This window comes from Neodiprion virginianus, chromosome 3 (assembly GCF_021901495.1).
Source record: "Neodiprion virginianus isolate iyNeoVirg1 chromosome 3, iyNeoVirg1.1, whole genome shotgun sequence".
Taxonomy (NCBI): Eukaryota; Metazoa; Arthropoda; class Insecta; order Hymenoptera; family Diprionidae; genus Neodiprion; species Neodiprion virginianus.
The window spans coordinates 10004107-10019493 of NC_060879.1; the positions used below are offsets into that span (position 1 = coordinate 10004107).

The following is a 15387-nucleotide window of genomic DNA, read 5'->3' on the forward strand; positions in this document are numbered from 1 at the left end:
CGTAGGTGAAAAAAAAGAGGATATTTAGTAGTATTATTAATTCTAAACGTAATTTCGATGCCTTCAATTTTCAAATCTTTTTTAATTTGGCTAGATAGATTTTCAATATAGGGTATAGAGATGGTGTTCTTAAATTTGTCATTATCATTAGGTTGATTGTTAGAGTCTATATTCAAATCAATAGAATTGTACATTTTTTCAACTCCATACTTCTTAATATCATTGATGAAATTAAAATTTGAAGGATGGCCATTTGAAATAAGAGTTGTTTCCACGAGTTTTAAGTTTTTTTTTTTTTTTTTTTTTTGAGAAATTGAGGGTTTGAAATTTTAAGACAACGATCGAACAAAGCTAAGGCGACAGATTTTTTATGTTTCATAGGATGATTTGAACGATAATGAATGTATATATCCATAGAAATCCACTTGAATCTTACTGTCAAATAACTTCCAAAGTAAATCAAACAAAAGAATTTTTAAAACATCATAATCACTTAGTCGTCACTGATGCTGACAAAGGCAATATAACAGTCGTCATGGACAAGATGGATTTTGAACAAAAGTGCAAACATATTCTTAATGATTCCAACACACACACTCTTATCTCTCGTGATCCCACCAATAAGATACAAAAACAAGTCAATGATATGATAAACCTGTGGCACCAGAAAAAATTTGTAGATTCAAACTCGGCAAAAAATCTCAAAACCTACAACTCTCTGCCTCCTAAGACATATTTTCTACCAAAAATACACAATATCAATGTACCTCTGAGACCAATTGTATGCAACATCAATTCACCTACGTACAAGATCTCCAGATTCTGCTCTAGTGTACTCTCTAACATCACAGGTAAATCCAACTATCACATCAAGGACACTTGGTCCTTTGTAAATAAAATCAGAAATACACTAATCCCTAGAGAACACCTATTAATCTCCTTAGATGTCAAATCACCGTTTACTAATATTTAGCAATTTCTATGATCAGTAAAAATTGGCCCAAATCAAAATCACACACTAACATCAACAAAAAAGATTTTCTTGTAGCTACAAAACTTTGTTTCAACTCTTGCTACTTCGCCTACCAAGAAAAATTTTACCAACAAATTTTTGGTGTAGCCATGGGCTCACCAATTAGCCCAGTGGTAGCAAATTTGGTACTTGAACATTTTGAACAGAAAATTATCTCACAGCTCCCCTTTAGTCTTCCTTTCTACTACCGTTGCGTAGACGATATTATAACTTGTGTGAAAAAAGAAAACTTACAATTCCGTCTAAATAAATTTAACAATTCTCACCCTCACATACAGTTTGCAATTGAGTTGGAAAAGGATGGTGAAATCAGTTTTCTTGACACCTTGGTGATTAATCAAAATGATACTGTAATCCAAGATTGGCATCACAAACAAACTTGGTCTGGTAGATACATTTATTATCGTTCAGATCATCCTATGGAATATGAAGAATCTGTCGCCATAGCTTTGTTCGATCGTTGTCTTAAAATTTCAAACCCTCAATTTCTCAAAAAAAAAAAAAAAAAAAAAACTCAAAACTCGTGGAAACAACTCTTATTTCAAATGGCTATCCTTCAAATTTCATCAATGATATTAAAAAGTATGGAGTTGAAAAAATGTACAATTCTATTGATTTGAATATAGACTCTAACAATCAACCTAATGATAATGACAAATTCAAGAACACCATCTCTATACCCTATATTGAAAATCTATCTAGCCAAATTAAAAAAGTTTTGACAATTAAAGGCATCGAAATTACGTTTAGAATTAATAATACTACTAAATATCCTCTTTTTTCTCACTTAAGATCTGTAACTCCTAATTTAGATGAAATCAATTGCGTGTATAGAATACCATGTCGAGACTGTAGCAGAAGTTATATTGGACAGACGTCACAACATTTGAAAAATAGAATTTCTGGCCATCGGTCAAATATTAAATGCCATGAAACTGACAGATGCGCTCTAGCAGAACACACCTTGAGTCTTGGACATCATTTTGATTTCAATAACTCCGTAACCTTAGCTACAGAACCTACTTGGTATAAACGTAATATTAAGAAAATGATCCATATCTTCAAGAACTAAAGTAACTCTGTCAACAAGCGCACAGATATCCAACATCTCAGCCATTTATACTCTAACATTATCTAGTTTTCAAAATTGGCGCCCTTATTACGTTGAATCAGTTTCAAATCCATTTTGCTCCTACATAGATCAATATCACACCTCATTACCATAGATTTTTAATCGATATCCGCTAATATTCACTTCCGTCAAAAATGCTGAACTAAAAACACCCAAGCAGGCACAGGTCGTCAAATTTTGTGAGTAATCCGTCCATATCTTGTTAGATCTCTTTTTATTTCAATTCTTACGCAATTATTAACCTCTTTCATCGTCAAATTTCATTCATGTAACCTATATTTTATACTATCGTTGCTAACCGCAATTTTCACACTTAATCTAAAAATTGTCAGTTAAACATGTGACAATATATACAGTGAAACCTGGTTAATTGAGATTTCAAGGGACCATACATTTTACGCCATTCGAAGAGGTTTTCATTTATCAAGTTTTCCAATTAGACAGGTTTAAAATACTAGTTATCTCATTTACAGAGGCCCCCGCTTATAGAGGTCGAAATTTACCGTTATTCCAAATATAAAGGTGGAAATATTAATTGTAAATAAGTATTTTTAATGTTTTGAGTTATATAATTAAATAGATTTTTTATATGAATAATAAATGAAACTAAGTGTAAGAATTTATTTATTCATTATAAAAAATAAATATATGTAGTACAGTACAGTAAAGTTTATGACTTCAAGTAATCGGTTATATTGGTTTGTATTTGATGGCTAGTTGCTAAAACCTGTTTCTCGATGGCATAAATTTGATCAAAAATTCTTTGATCGTCAATATTTGACATCTCAAAATACTTATGCAAAGTCTCCAAAGCTTCCATTGCCTCACGCTTTGAAATGTTTACTGAAGTTTCTTCATAAACTTCTTCTATTTCTGCTTCAGTCTCCAAAGAAGAATACGTAGAAACGATTTCGTCATCAGTAAGATCTTCTGAAATTATTACATCATCGTCCATAGAAACGAAATCCTGAAAACTCGGCTGCTGGTCATTTTCGTTGTTCCTACAGGTGAAAATTAGTTTGTTCCATTCTGGAAATCTTGCAATGGTCTCTACCTCTTCTTGTAGGTTCTCAGGTTCAGATACATTCGTCACTTTGAATCCAGCTTTTTTGTAACCATTACTTATTGTGGTTTTGCTAACTGAAAACCAAGCTTTTCTTGCAAAACTCATGGCCTGTAGTATGTTGATTTCAGGGCTTTTATCATCTTTTATAGACTTTAGAACATATTGCACAACTTCCTTTCTGTAGTACACTTTTAAGTTGTTGATAATACCCTGATCCATGGGCTGCAATTTACCTGTTGTATTAGCGGGTAAATACAATAATTTAACGTACTCCAATTTTGGCATATTGTTGTGAGCTGTGCAATTGTCGACAAACATCACTATCTTTCGTTTTTGGGCCCTCATATCGGCATTCACTTTTTTTAACTAATCTACAAATAAATCTGAAGTCATCCAGGCCTTTTTATTATTTTGATAATTAACAGGCAACGTCTTGATATTCTTGAAGCATCTTGGGCTCTTAGATTTTCCAATTAAGAGAAGTGGCAGTTTTTCATTTCCGGACATATTTGCACACACAAGTACAGTAACCCGATCTTTACTCAATTTGCCACCATGGCAAGGCTGACCTTTGAACGTAAACGTTTTATCCGGTAGACACTTGTAGAATAAGCCTGCTTCATCGGCGTTGAATACGTCATCGGGAGTATAATCGTGTAATAAAACTGGAAGGTTTTTAATCCACTCACTACATTCATTGTTGTCCACAGAATTGCTCTCACCACAAATATTTTTAAATGCTATATCGTTTCTTTTCTTAAACCCCTCTAACCATCCATTACTGCCAGAAAAATTGATATGGAGCTTACTTGCAAATTCTTGAGCTTTTTCTTTAATCATTGGTCCGCTTATTGGAATGTTATTATTCCGTACCTGCTTCATCCACGTCGAAAGACATTTTTCGAGTTCAGGATGCTCTGCTGATCTTATTCGTTTAAGCTTCCCTTTTCCATCAATATACTGAGACCGAATATTCTCGTTGTTTTTAATAATTCTACACAAGGTCGATTTTGGTACATTATACTCCGCACACGGTTTATCGCGCGACTTTCCACAATCATAGTCTGATAGAAGCTTTAATTTTTCAGATACTGTTAATGTGTTATGCTTACGTTTGGACATTTTGTACACTTTTATTCTTATGTTTGCACGTCAAAACTTGAAATAGTACTGACAAAAGAGCATGTACGTGCGAACGATGCGAAAGAAATTCAAATGTTTGTAAACAAACGTGTCTAAGTCTGTCTCAACCTGATAAAATGTCTCGCTTATGCAGGGAATTAAGCTGCAGAGTCCCATTTATAGAGGTAAATATCGAAAGAATTCTAGAAATCGAATCTCATCTAACCAGGTTCGTAAAGTTCCATTAACAGAGGGAATTCGATAAAAAAGTGCCGGGACCTCTTAGGAAATCTCAATAATAGAGGCTTCTCACTTATCCAAGTCCCACTTGACAAGGTTTCACTGTATTATATAATTAAGTTGAAATAACAGCAACTATTCTTACCAACATAGTCTCTGTTCCAATTGGAATTGTCTTCTGAAACATTTTGTAATTATTATAGCCTGATGATGGTCGGCAGGGCCCGGCCGAAACGTCGCAAACGCAAACATGTTCGTTTGCCCAACAATTAAATATATCTATTTACCTGACCGGATTTTGACTAAACCTTCTTTATTCTTCAGTGTTGCTATATTGGAACGCTTATCTGACACTAGTTGTTATATGGTAAGACAGAGAGACCGGTGTTCGGCCGCTTCCGTAGGTGTCGCCTCGTGTATCTCGTTACAAACTTCAGCAACATCTTCATCTTCTGATATTTTATTTGATCAATCTATGACAATTTCTACCAGTCAACAGAAATTTCTTGCAAATATTGAAACAGCAATAGAGCAATTCAATTCAACAAATACAACTATTGTTATAAGTGAAGATGTAGACTTACTCGTATTACTCACTGCTCGAAGTCCAATCGAAAAAACTATTTTTTCATTTAAACCCGGAAAAGCTCAACATCAATCGGTAATATATTCATCAAAATGTTTATCTGCTTTTGCAAAGTGCCAAAATCATGCACTATTTTTACATGCAATAACTGGCTGTGATACGACATCCCCATTTTTCAGGAGGGGTAAAACAACTGTTTGTAAAATGTTTGAAAAACAAGATTTAGTTCAATGTGCTGAAGTTTTTAAAAAGAGTAATTCAACGCCACAAGAAGTTATCACCAACGGAATTCGCTTTCTTCTCTGTATGTATGAAGCTCCTAAAAAAATTACGTGCTTAGATAAGTTCCGATATGCATGTTTCGTTACAAATATTTGAAATAAAAATCAAGTGCAGTTAGCTTGTCTTCCTTCAACCTCAGCGGCTGCTTATCAACATCTTTTCCGGGTATATTACCAAGTTCAAGCGTGGGTTGGTTATCAGCTAGACCCAAAAGACTGGGGTTAGAAGTTGGTCGACAATTCATTAGAGCCAGTTCAAACTTTACTCCCACCTGCGTCAGAAAAACTGCTAAACACAATTTTTTGCATCTGTAAAAAGGGATGTAGTGCTGAATGTGGTTGCAAAAAAGTTGGACTGTTTTGTTCTGTAGCATGTACAAATTGTCAAGGCCGGTCATGCTCCAATGTTGAATCACCAACAATTGAAGTTTCATTTGATGCTAACGAAGAGACATGCGATGTATCATTATTGGGGCAATTTACTTGCACCCAGGATGAAGAATATAAACAAGGAGAAGAACAAGGAGAAGAGGTTGCAGAAGTTTCAGATAATTATGATTCCGATAGATAAATTTCCCTATTTTTTTTTTTTTTTTATTTACACCCCTTTTATCATTTTCGACCCATGCCAATATCTTTAATTATTTAATAGTTTCAAATTGAACAGAATCACAACAGATCAGTGGAATAGGCCTACCGGGGAAACCACATTAAAAAAACCGCGCATATAATGACGATCACAACTCTTTCAACTTTTTGAATCGTCATATTCCTAAAACGGTGGCTCTTAGGAAACAAGAATTTCAAGATTTTTTATAGATAATTATCTGATCTACAATTTTTGTCTGGGCTAATTTTATGACAAAACTTACCGTTTTGCTGAAAATCGCGAAAAACCCGTTTTTGTGACCTTTGGCCCCAAGTAAATTTTTTTCCAGGTGTTGGATCGATGAGAACTGTTCACATTTCGTTTATGATAGTGTTTTGAACAATCCTACCGATTTTCAGCCGAGTGTGAATTTTTGTAACCTTGGATGTCGAAATTGACCGGACTACAAATAACAAGCCGTGGCAGCCGAATAAGAACACTCGGAGAGAACATAAGGATCGAGAAATTACACACAAAAATGTACACAAACATACATACACAAACAGAAGCTACAAATCAAAACATGCAATACTCAATATTCATTACTGCGTTAACGATGTGAGATGTTTTTAAGTAATATATACGCAGCAAAACCAGCATGAATAAAAATCGAAACAAATATGCTAAATTTTAATCGTGTTTAATTTAAAATCTCGCATCAACATTTTTAAAGAATCACGTGCAAGTCATCTTTCATTTCATTGTTTCGCATCTATAAATATTATTAGTTCAAAATTTCATGCTTATCCTTAAAGATGAAATAGTCTCCACCAATAATATATTATTAGTTTCACATTCTATACCCATTCTTAATAATGAAAGAAAATATGTCATTTCTTAATGTTGTTATAAACCGAAAGAAAAAAATGTAGTTCTCTCAATCTAATTTCAATGACCAATATAATTATTCCTTTATTATTTATATTTTTTTGATAAGGAGATACATCTCCATTTTCCATTTCTGTTTTGCACGTATAGACGCAAAGTTCCTGAAAATATATTTTTTTTTTACATTAATATTGAACTATTCATTGATCTCATAAGACTTCCGTTTCCGTTTTGAATGTAAGTGGCAGGTGTGCGAAAGAGTGTGAGTGAAAAGGCGAGAATTTAGCAGGATAGCAAAGGTGAGGAGAAAAGGAAATAGGGCAGAGGAGGAGCGGGGAAAACATAGACGGGAGGTCGAGTGAAGGGAATAGGGAGGCAGGAATAGAAAGGAAGGGCAGTTGAAAAAGAAAGAAGAGGGAGAGTTTTGAGGTTAGGCAGAAAGAGCCGGCGGACGGCAACGATTCGGATAAGATAAGCATAGGCGGTGACATCTAGGGAGTAAGAAGGGGGATAGAGTAGAGACAGGTAGGCGGCGGATAGATAAGGTAGGGAGTGGTGACGGAGAGGAAGAATATTAGTAACGCGGGTGGCCAAAAAGAAGGGGCGAACAGGGAAGAGGAGGAGAATGAGAAAGGTAGGCCGGGGGCAGTAGCAGCGTTAGGGAGGGATAGGAGGCATAGCCTGGGATCGACGGCGACGGTGCTAGACTTATGGAAGAGAAAACGGGAGGAGGAAGGGGAAAAAGGGGAGGAGGATGTAGACGAGATGCAGGAAAGAGAAAGAGTATTTGGGAAAAGCAGGAAAGTGCACCGGTCGCCGGAGTGTAAGACAGTGGAGGAAGGGAAGGCAGAGGGAGGGGGTATACAGGATATGCTAAGATTGATTAGGGAAGAGCTAAAGATAGGTCTAGAGGAGGTCAAAGGGCAGGGAAGGGAGATCAGGGAAGAAATGGAAAAGATTAAAGGCGAAATGACTAGAAGGGATGAGCAGTGGGAAGTAGAGAGGGGGGAGATGAAGGAAATGATAAGGGATCTAGGTAAAAGACTAGAAGAGGTAGAAGAGCGGAGAGGGGGGGAGATAGAAAGGGTGAAGGAGAGGCTGATAGAATTAGAAAAGAAGAGTGCAGAAGGCGAGGGGGAAAGGCAGGTACAGGGGAATGCGGAAGTGGCGCAGGTAACAATAGATAGGTTAAAAGAGATGGAGTGGGCCATAGAGAGGAAAGAAAGGGAAGAAAGAAGGGGAAATATAGTAGTGAGAGGAGCGAGACTAGAGAAGGGAAGAGAAAAGGAAGGGTTGAAAAAGATTTTGCAGCTGATAGGGGTAGAGGTCGAGGTAAAGGATATGTGATAGGTAGGCGCGAAAAAGGGGGGAGAAAAGGGGATATGGATAGCGAGACTAGGAAATAGGGAGCAGAAGAGGCAGGTAATGGGAAGAAAAAGCCTCCTCAAAGGGAGGGAGGAGAGAATAGACGAGGATCTCACCTGGGCAGAGAGGAGAATGAAATGGAAGTTGAGGGAGATAGCAGCTATGGAGGAGAGAAGGGAAAACAGAGTAAGAATAGGGTATGCAAAGATCTGGATAGAAGGGAAAATGTGGAAGTGGGATGAGATAGGAGAGGTGCTTAGGGACGGTACAGGGAGAGCGCGGGAAGAGGGATAAAGGGAGGGGAGGGGAAAAGCAGGGGAAAGCGATAGGGAAAGGTCAGCAAGAGAGGAAAGACAAGAGGGAAGTATAGAAGCACAGGGAAGGGTACGTAGGGAAAGGCAGTCGGGGGAATGGGTAGTGGAGGGGGACAGAGGCAGGTGGGGAGAGAGATAAGGAGGAGAGAGAGGGGAGTAGGCGAGACAGAAAGGGAGGTGTGGAAAGTAGCTTTCTGGAATGTGGCGGGGCTCGCGAGAAAGGATGAAGATTTTTGGAGGGGGCTAGGGGAGTGGGATGTAATATTTCTAATGGAGACATGGATAGAAAAAAAGGGGTGGGAAAGGATTAGAAATAAGTTGCCAGTAGGGTATAAATGGGAGGTGCAGTATGCGGTTCGAAAAAATAGGAAGGGAAGAGCAATAGGCGGAATGCTGTCAGAGGTGAGAAGGGAGATAGTAAGTGGGGAGGGAGGGAGGGAAGAGGTAAAAGAGGGCATGATAACAAGGAAAATAAGTGTAGGGGGGGGAAAAATGGGTAGTAGTAGGAATATACGTAAATGGGGATCTAAAAGAGAAGATAGGGGAATTGAAGGAGCGGGCAGAAGAGATAGAGGGAGGGGTAAAAGTGCTAGTGGGGGGTGATTTTAATGCCAGAACAGGGCAGGAGGGGGGAGGATGCTGGGGAGAAGGAGAGAAAGAGAGTAGGAGTAGGAAATCAAAGGACAGGAAAATAAACTCGGAAGGTAGGCAGCTGGTGCAATTTTTAGATGAGACAGGATGGGCAATAATGAACGGGAACACAGAGGGGGATGAGGAGGGGAAATTTACGTATGTAGGAGGGGCGGGGGTGACGGTGATAGACTACGCTATAGGAGACATCGAGGTAAGGGATAGGGTCAGAAGGATAGAGATTGGGGATAGGGTTGTAACGGTTTTTTTTTTTGAGGTTCAACCGATACGTTTTGATTTTATGTTATATTAGAAATCTAGATATATTCAATAAACAAAATACATTAAATCAGGAGGAAACAATGTAGAACACAGATTTATTGAGTTTTGGTATAACCTTTTAAAAGAACAGGCAATCATAGAAAATCTCATTCACTCTTTCATTCACACGTTAAAATTACTCAATGCGATTACCGACGTTTTGTATATAATTATTCTGGTAAAATTTTTGTACCACATTAACGAAAGACTGGCTCTCTTTTCCTTTATGCTTCAAATTTAAAAATGATTCTAGTGAAAGAATGAATCTACTGACAAAGGACTCTAAATTATGGTGAGATTACAATAAAGTTAACAGACGAAGATATAAAATACTGACTTAAGAAGGCTATTACAGATTTGTGGCACAATCCACCTACAAATCAGTAATGAAAAGATGACTTAGCTCGGAATATCTCTGATGAAGAGAGGTGGCCTAACGGCTCCGTAGATGATCATGGATGTTGAAGTTCTTTGATATTCCTTTTATAGAATCGGTCTTCACCGATTATACTGCGTGGTCGTTCGTCGATCAGATATTTGGATTTGTTCTTTAGGCTCACAGGCTCCGAAAGATTCGGATTGCGTTGGGTTACACTTCTGGTATGAATCGTCGTCTTAATTTTTTTTTTTTTGTTTCCCTTTTTTTTTTTTTTTTTTTTTTTTACTTGTTTTGTTTTCCCAAATGTTAACGAAATTATAAGAATGTGAATATGACAGGACTAGACTTTATATCGACCGTTCGCTTCGACCCCGGCTCGCAGAGAGAGAGAGTTACACTTATTTCACCGGATAGGTGATCTTGACCGACGTGACACCTAGAGTTAAGCGTTTGCCCTTTATTTTGAAACGTTGTATGTGCTTAAGGCGCGTACATACGAATTACTTTATATTCTATGTGACTCGCATGTAATATCGTTACATCACCCCCCCCATTTTCGAGATTGTTGTGAGAACGAAAATATCGAAAATTACTCGTTATCCTATATTTGCAGTAAAATCTAAAAACCTCTCTTTAAATTACTTCTTACTTATCAATCATTCAATCCATTCATCCTTCATCATTCATCATTAAAATTATCATTTTAAAATCTAATCACATTTTCTTTTAGCAAACATTTTGTTTAACTGGACTTACATCTAAAAAATTCTATAATCTATGCATGTTGGACTTATTAGAACATTTGAAGGATTCATGACGAGTTTTTCGTGAATTTTCATTACAAAAAATTATCTGTTATTTAGCACTTGGATTTGTGGGCTGATAATATTTGCGTAAACTCACACGATTGAAAGTTCCCAAGTTTTTGTTTTTATTTTTTGTATCTATTAAATTATATGCATTTTCATTAACTTTTTTGTTTATTTTGTACGGACCTTTAAACAAATGGAAGAATTTGTGTGTTAATTTATCGATAGCGGAGGATGGATATGGTACACGTAGTAAAACTAGATCTCCTTCATTTAAAATTACAGTTGAAATTGATTTTTGATTCCGGCTTCTATATTCAAAATTTTTCTTCAAGTTTTCTTTGGCTAACAATATTTTAATATCGTAACTATTTTCAATTCTGTCTGGAAATTTTACAATTTTTGTTAATTCATCATGCGCTGTTTTATTAAAATGAAGTTCGTATGGAATAAAACCGGTGCTATGGTGTGTTGTTAAATTTAATAATTTTTCGATTTCTTTGACATATTTTGCCCATCTAGTATGCTTATCATTGCAGAAGGTACGGAAAAATCTCCCCAGTTCTCTCATCACTCGTTCAGTAGGATTGGATTGTGGGTGTCTAATTGATGAATAGCAAACTTCTACTCCTTGTTTTTCTAATTCGACTTTCCATCTAGCAGCTGTGAATTGAGTTCCATTGTCGGATAGCAATCTTTTTGGTTTTCCTACGTTTTTAAAGTACTCGTTGATTATTTTATTTAATGCTATTGTTGTAGTAGCTCGTTTTATGGGGTATAACGTAACTAGTTTTGAAAATGCATCTATTGCAACTAACAAATATTGGACTCCCCCAATAGATCTCGGCAGAGGGCCATAGAAGTCAATTGTAGTCAATTCGTTCGGGTGATCAGCTGTTACCTGCTTGTACTTTCCTTGCATGCTGTAGGATAATGCCTTTGTTCTTTGACATGTGTCACATGCTTGAATACGTTTTTTGATACCTTCTCTCATTTTTCGCCAGTAATAATATCTGTTAATATATTGGTATGTTTTATATACACCCATATGACCTATTTTTTCATGTACAGAAATTGCGAGTAAATCTACTATACTTTGTGGGATTACTACTCGCCAATTTTGATCGAATTTACTTTTATAAAACAACAAGTCTTCATGTACTTTGTAACAACCATCAGATGAATCTGTATTGCATTTATTTATGATATTTTTCAATTCCTCATCTTTTATTTGCAATTGTTTTAAATTTTTCAGGTTTCTTATCAACGTTGGATTCATTTTAATAGTTTTAGATGCGATTTTGTTTAGTTCGAGTTCTACATTATCTACTAGCAGTTGGTTTATTTTTGCTATTAGTAACTTGTTACGTTCGTTTGTACTTTGTTTCCCGTTGATATTTCGGCTGAAAAAATCTGCCACCACATTATCTTTTCCTTTGCAATGCTTGACTGTGAATGTGTACTGTTGTAAGATTACAACCCATCGTGATAATCGTGGACTTAAAAACGGTGCTGTATTTATAAAAGTTAATGCTTTATGATCTGTTATTATTTCAAATGGACTTCCAATTAACCAAATTCTAAATTTATCTAATGCATACATTATTGCCAGTAATTCCTTTTCCGTAGTTGTGTAATTTAATTCTGCTTTCGACAAACATTTACTTATAAGTGAAATAATTTTATGGTTATCTTCCTCATCAATTTGGTACAAAATCGCACTTATTCCAAGATCGCTTGCGTCTGTTTGTACTCTACATATGACGCCAGGTAAATAGTGATTAAGGGTTACACAGTTTATAAAACTTTCCTTTATCTTTTTAAATGCTTTCGTATGTTTCTCTGTCCATCTAAACGGTGTATTGTCTGTTAATAAATCTCTCAAGGGCGTGACATAGTTCGAATATTTTATGCTAAACTGCCGGTAAAAGTTACACGCTCCTAAAAATCGTTGTAAAATCAATTTACTTGTTGGTACTGGAAATTCTCTAATCACCTTGATTTTGTCTGGGTTGGGACTAACTCCCTCAGGTGTTATAACGTATCCGAGAAATGCGATTGACTTCTTACAAAAAAGTGACTTATTTAGACGAAGTGTAAAATTGTGTTTCATTAAACGATCAAATATTAGGCTTAGGTGTTTCATATGAGAATCAAAATCAGTTGAGGTTATTAAAAGATCATCTATATAACAAGTCAGAAAGGAGGTAAATTCATTACCTAATGCCATATTTAGGGCACGTATGAATCCACTTCCTGCCGTCTTGAGACCAAATGGAATTCTGCAAAAGTGGTATAAAGTGCCACCGTGTAAAAAAGCTGTATATTGACGTGAATTTCTCTCTAGCGGGATTTGCCAATATCCATGTGTTAGATCAGTAGATGTCATGTATTTTACACCATGATATTTTCTTAATAATTCATTTATTGGTGGTGGACATTCGTTATCAGACTCAATTATGTCATTTATATATCTGGCATCTAAACATAACCTCACTCCATTCTCCCTCTTTTGTACTATTCGCAATGGATTGCAGTATTGACTATTTGATCTTTCTATAATTCCTGCTTGAAGCATTTTCTTTATCTCTGCATCTACTGCTTCTCTAAGTTTAAATGGTACCGGGTATGATTTTTTAACGATTGGCTTGTCTTTTAGTAATTTGATAGAGTGTTCATAAATGTTTGTACATCCGGCTTTCTCTGAAAATAGTTTTTCATATTTAATTAGCAATTTTTCCAGCTCAGCTTTTTGCTCTTCACTTGTACCCATAAGATTATTCGCGATCGACCGGACAGATTCGAAAAAGTTTTGATCATTTGTTTGAGATCTTGTTACTTGAATTTGTTCTATTAAAATTGATTCGATATTTTCATCCAATTTATCTTTAAAAAAATTGTGATCTTCCGATTCTACTGTTTTCTGGCAAACTAAATTCTTTTTGTAAAAATTATGGTCTTGTGATTCTATTGTTTCTGCGTTATTTTGTTCATGTTCGTTTACATTTTGAAATACAGATTCATTACATTTTATATTATTTTTTACACACATCAAATTTAGATTTTCTAATTCATTATTTCTCGGATTATCTCTTTGATCTACCGATGCAATTTTATCAAATTCACTTATTGCTACACATATATTTTCCTTATCTACTAAAATATTTTTATCAATTTCATCATTTTCTACAAAGATATATTTTAAATTTATTTCTGTTTCTTCATCAATTTTATTCTCCTCTACACAATCAGATTCATTGTCAATTTGCATCACATTTTCATGTGTTTCTGACATTTTATCATCATTATCACATTCAGGATCTTTAGTTGTGATATTTTCAAAAACTGTTTTTATATCTTCATCATCATTTTTATTTTCTTCATTATTATTCTCTTTCTTTGAATTCTTTTTAAATATTTCTTTGCCTATTTTTTCATATTCTTTTTCTGAATCTTCAGTTCTTAAAATTTTGATATATATTTTCGCGTTTTGTGCAAATGAGCTCAACCTTTCCGCAGGTTCCCGGTCGTATGAGAAAAGTGGTGGAGCTATTACTTTACCTTTAATACTAATTGTTTTCTGACCGTAATCTAAAACTACTTTATTAATATCAAGCCAATCGTTACCAAAAATCACACTACTAGACAGATGCGGTATAATTAAAAAAGCTGTTGTGATTTTCTGCGATCCCATATGAACATCAACCAAAATTTGTCGCTTAACCGCTGTGGGCTTTTTCCCAATTGCTGGTAAAACTACTACATTTGTAACTGGTAGTTCATTTAAACTATGATTACCTTTGAGAGATTTATATACTTTTTCAGACATACATGTTACTTGGCTTCCTGAATCAAATAAAGCTACCATTCGATAATTTAACACATTTATTACTACATTTGGACCATTCGATAAGTTTTGTTTTACTCTTTCAATTTTTTCTTCAGCATCACCAATTTCGTGCATTAAGTCCTCAACTAAATTTGCATAATCCCAACTCGATGTCGGACTTATACACATCGAGCTGTTTATTAGTTTAAATTTCTATTTGGACTGGTTTGTAAATTATTGGTGTTAGTTTGCATTTGAGTTTGTAATGACTGTATCTGATTATTGGTTCCTGAGAAATAAGGTGGTGGATAATTGACGTTTGGTAAATTCATTTGGTTGCTTGTTGATGCTTGAACTTGCGGTTGATATTGCCATGGTGATAAGTTTGTACCAAATTGAGGATTTTGATAAAAGTTGTTTGCAGCATTTGGATAATTTTGTTGCCTACTTGTATTATTTATCTGTTGCTGTTGTTTATGTTGAATTTGCATGTTGTTTACATTATTCACTTGATTGTTGTTACTTTGATTTTGATATTTGTGTTTATTATTGTTTCTTTCTTCATAATTTACATCTAATTGCGATAAAGCTTGTTCTATTATTTTTGTATCCGCCATATTCACAGTTGCTAGAGTATCACGAATTTTATATGGTAATTGTTGGATAATGGTATAGTTTATTTCGAACTGGTCTAGTTTCGGTAATAGGTATTTTGCTTCCTTAAGCTGTTTAAAAAAATATGTTTGAAGTGAACCATCCTGTTGATTATACCGTCTTGAACTCCACTTTGTTTTGACTTTAAC

The 15387-nt window shown here is 35.4% G+C and overlaps 1 protein-coding gene across 1 annotated transcript; it reads right to left on the reverse strand.

Annotated features, from left to right (window-relative positions):
• Nucleotides 1-2835: 2835 nt before the first annotated feature.
• Nucleotides 2836-3576, reverse strand: LOC124299513 (tigger transposable element-derived protein 6-like). The gene has a single exon (XM_046752769.1). It carries the CDS (start codon nucleotides 3574-3576, stop codon nucleotides 2836-2838), a length of 741 nt encoding a protein of 246 aa, XP_046608725.1.
• Between the last annotated feature and the right edge of the window lie 11811 nt (nucleotides 3577-15387).

Excerpts from the sequence above, each read along its gene's own strand:
- LOC124299513 (XM_046752769.1), bottom strand. The coding sequence starts at position 3,576 with ATGAGGGCCCAAAAACGAAAGATAGTGATGTTTGTCGACAATTGCACA.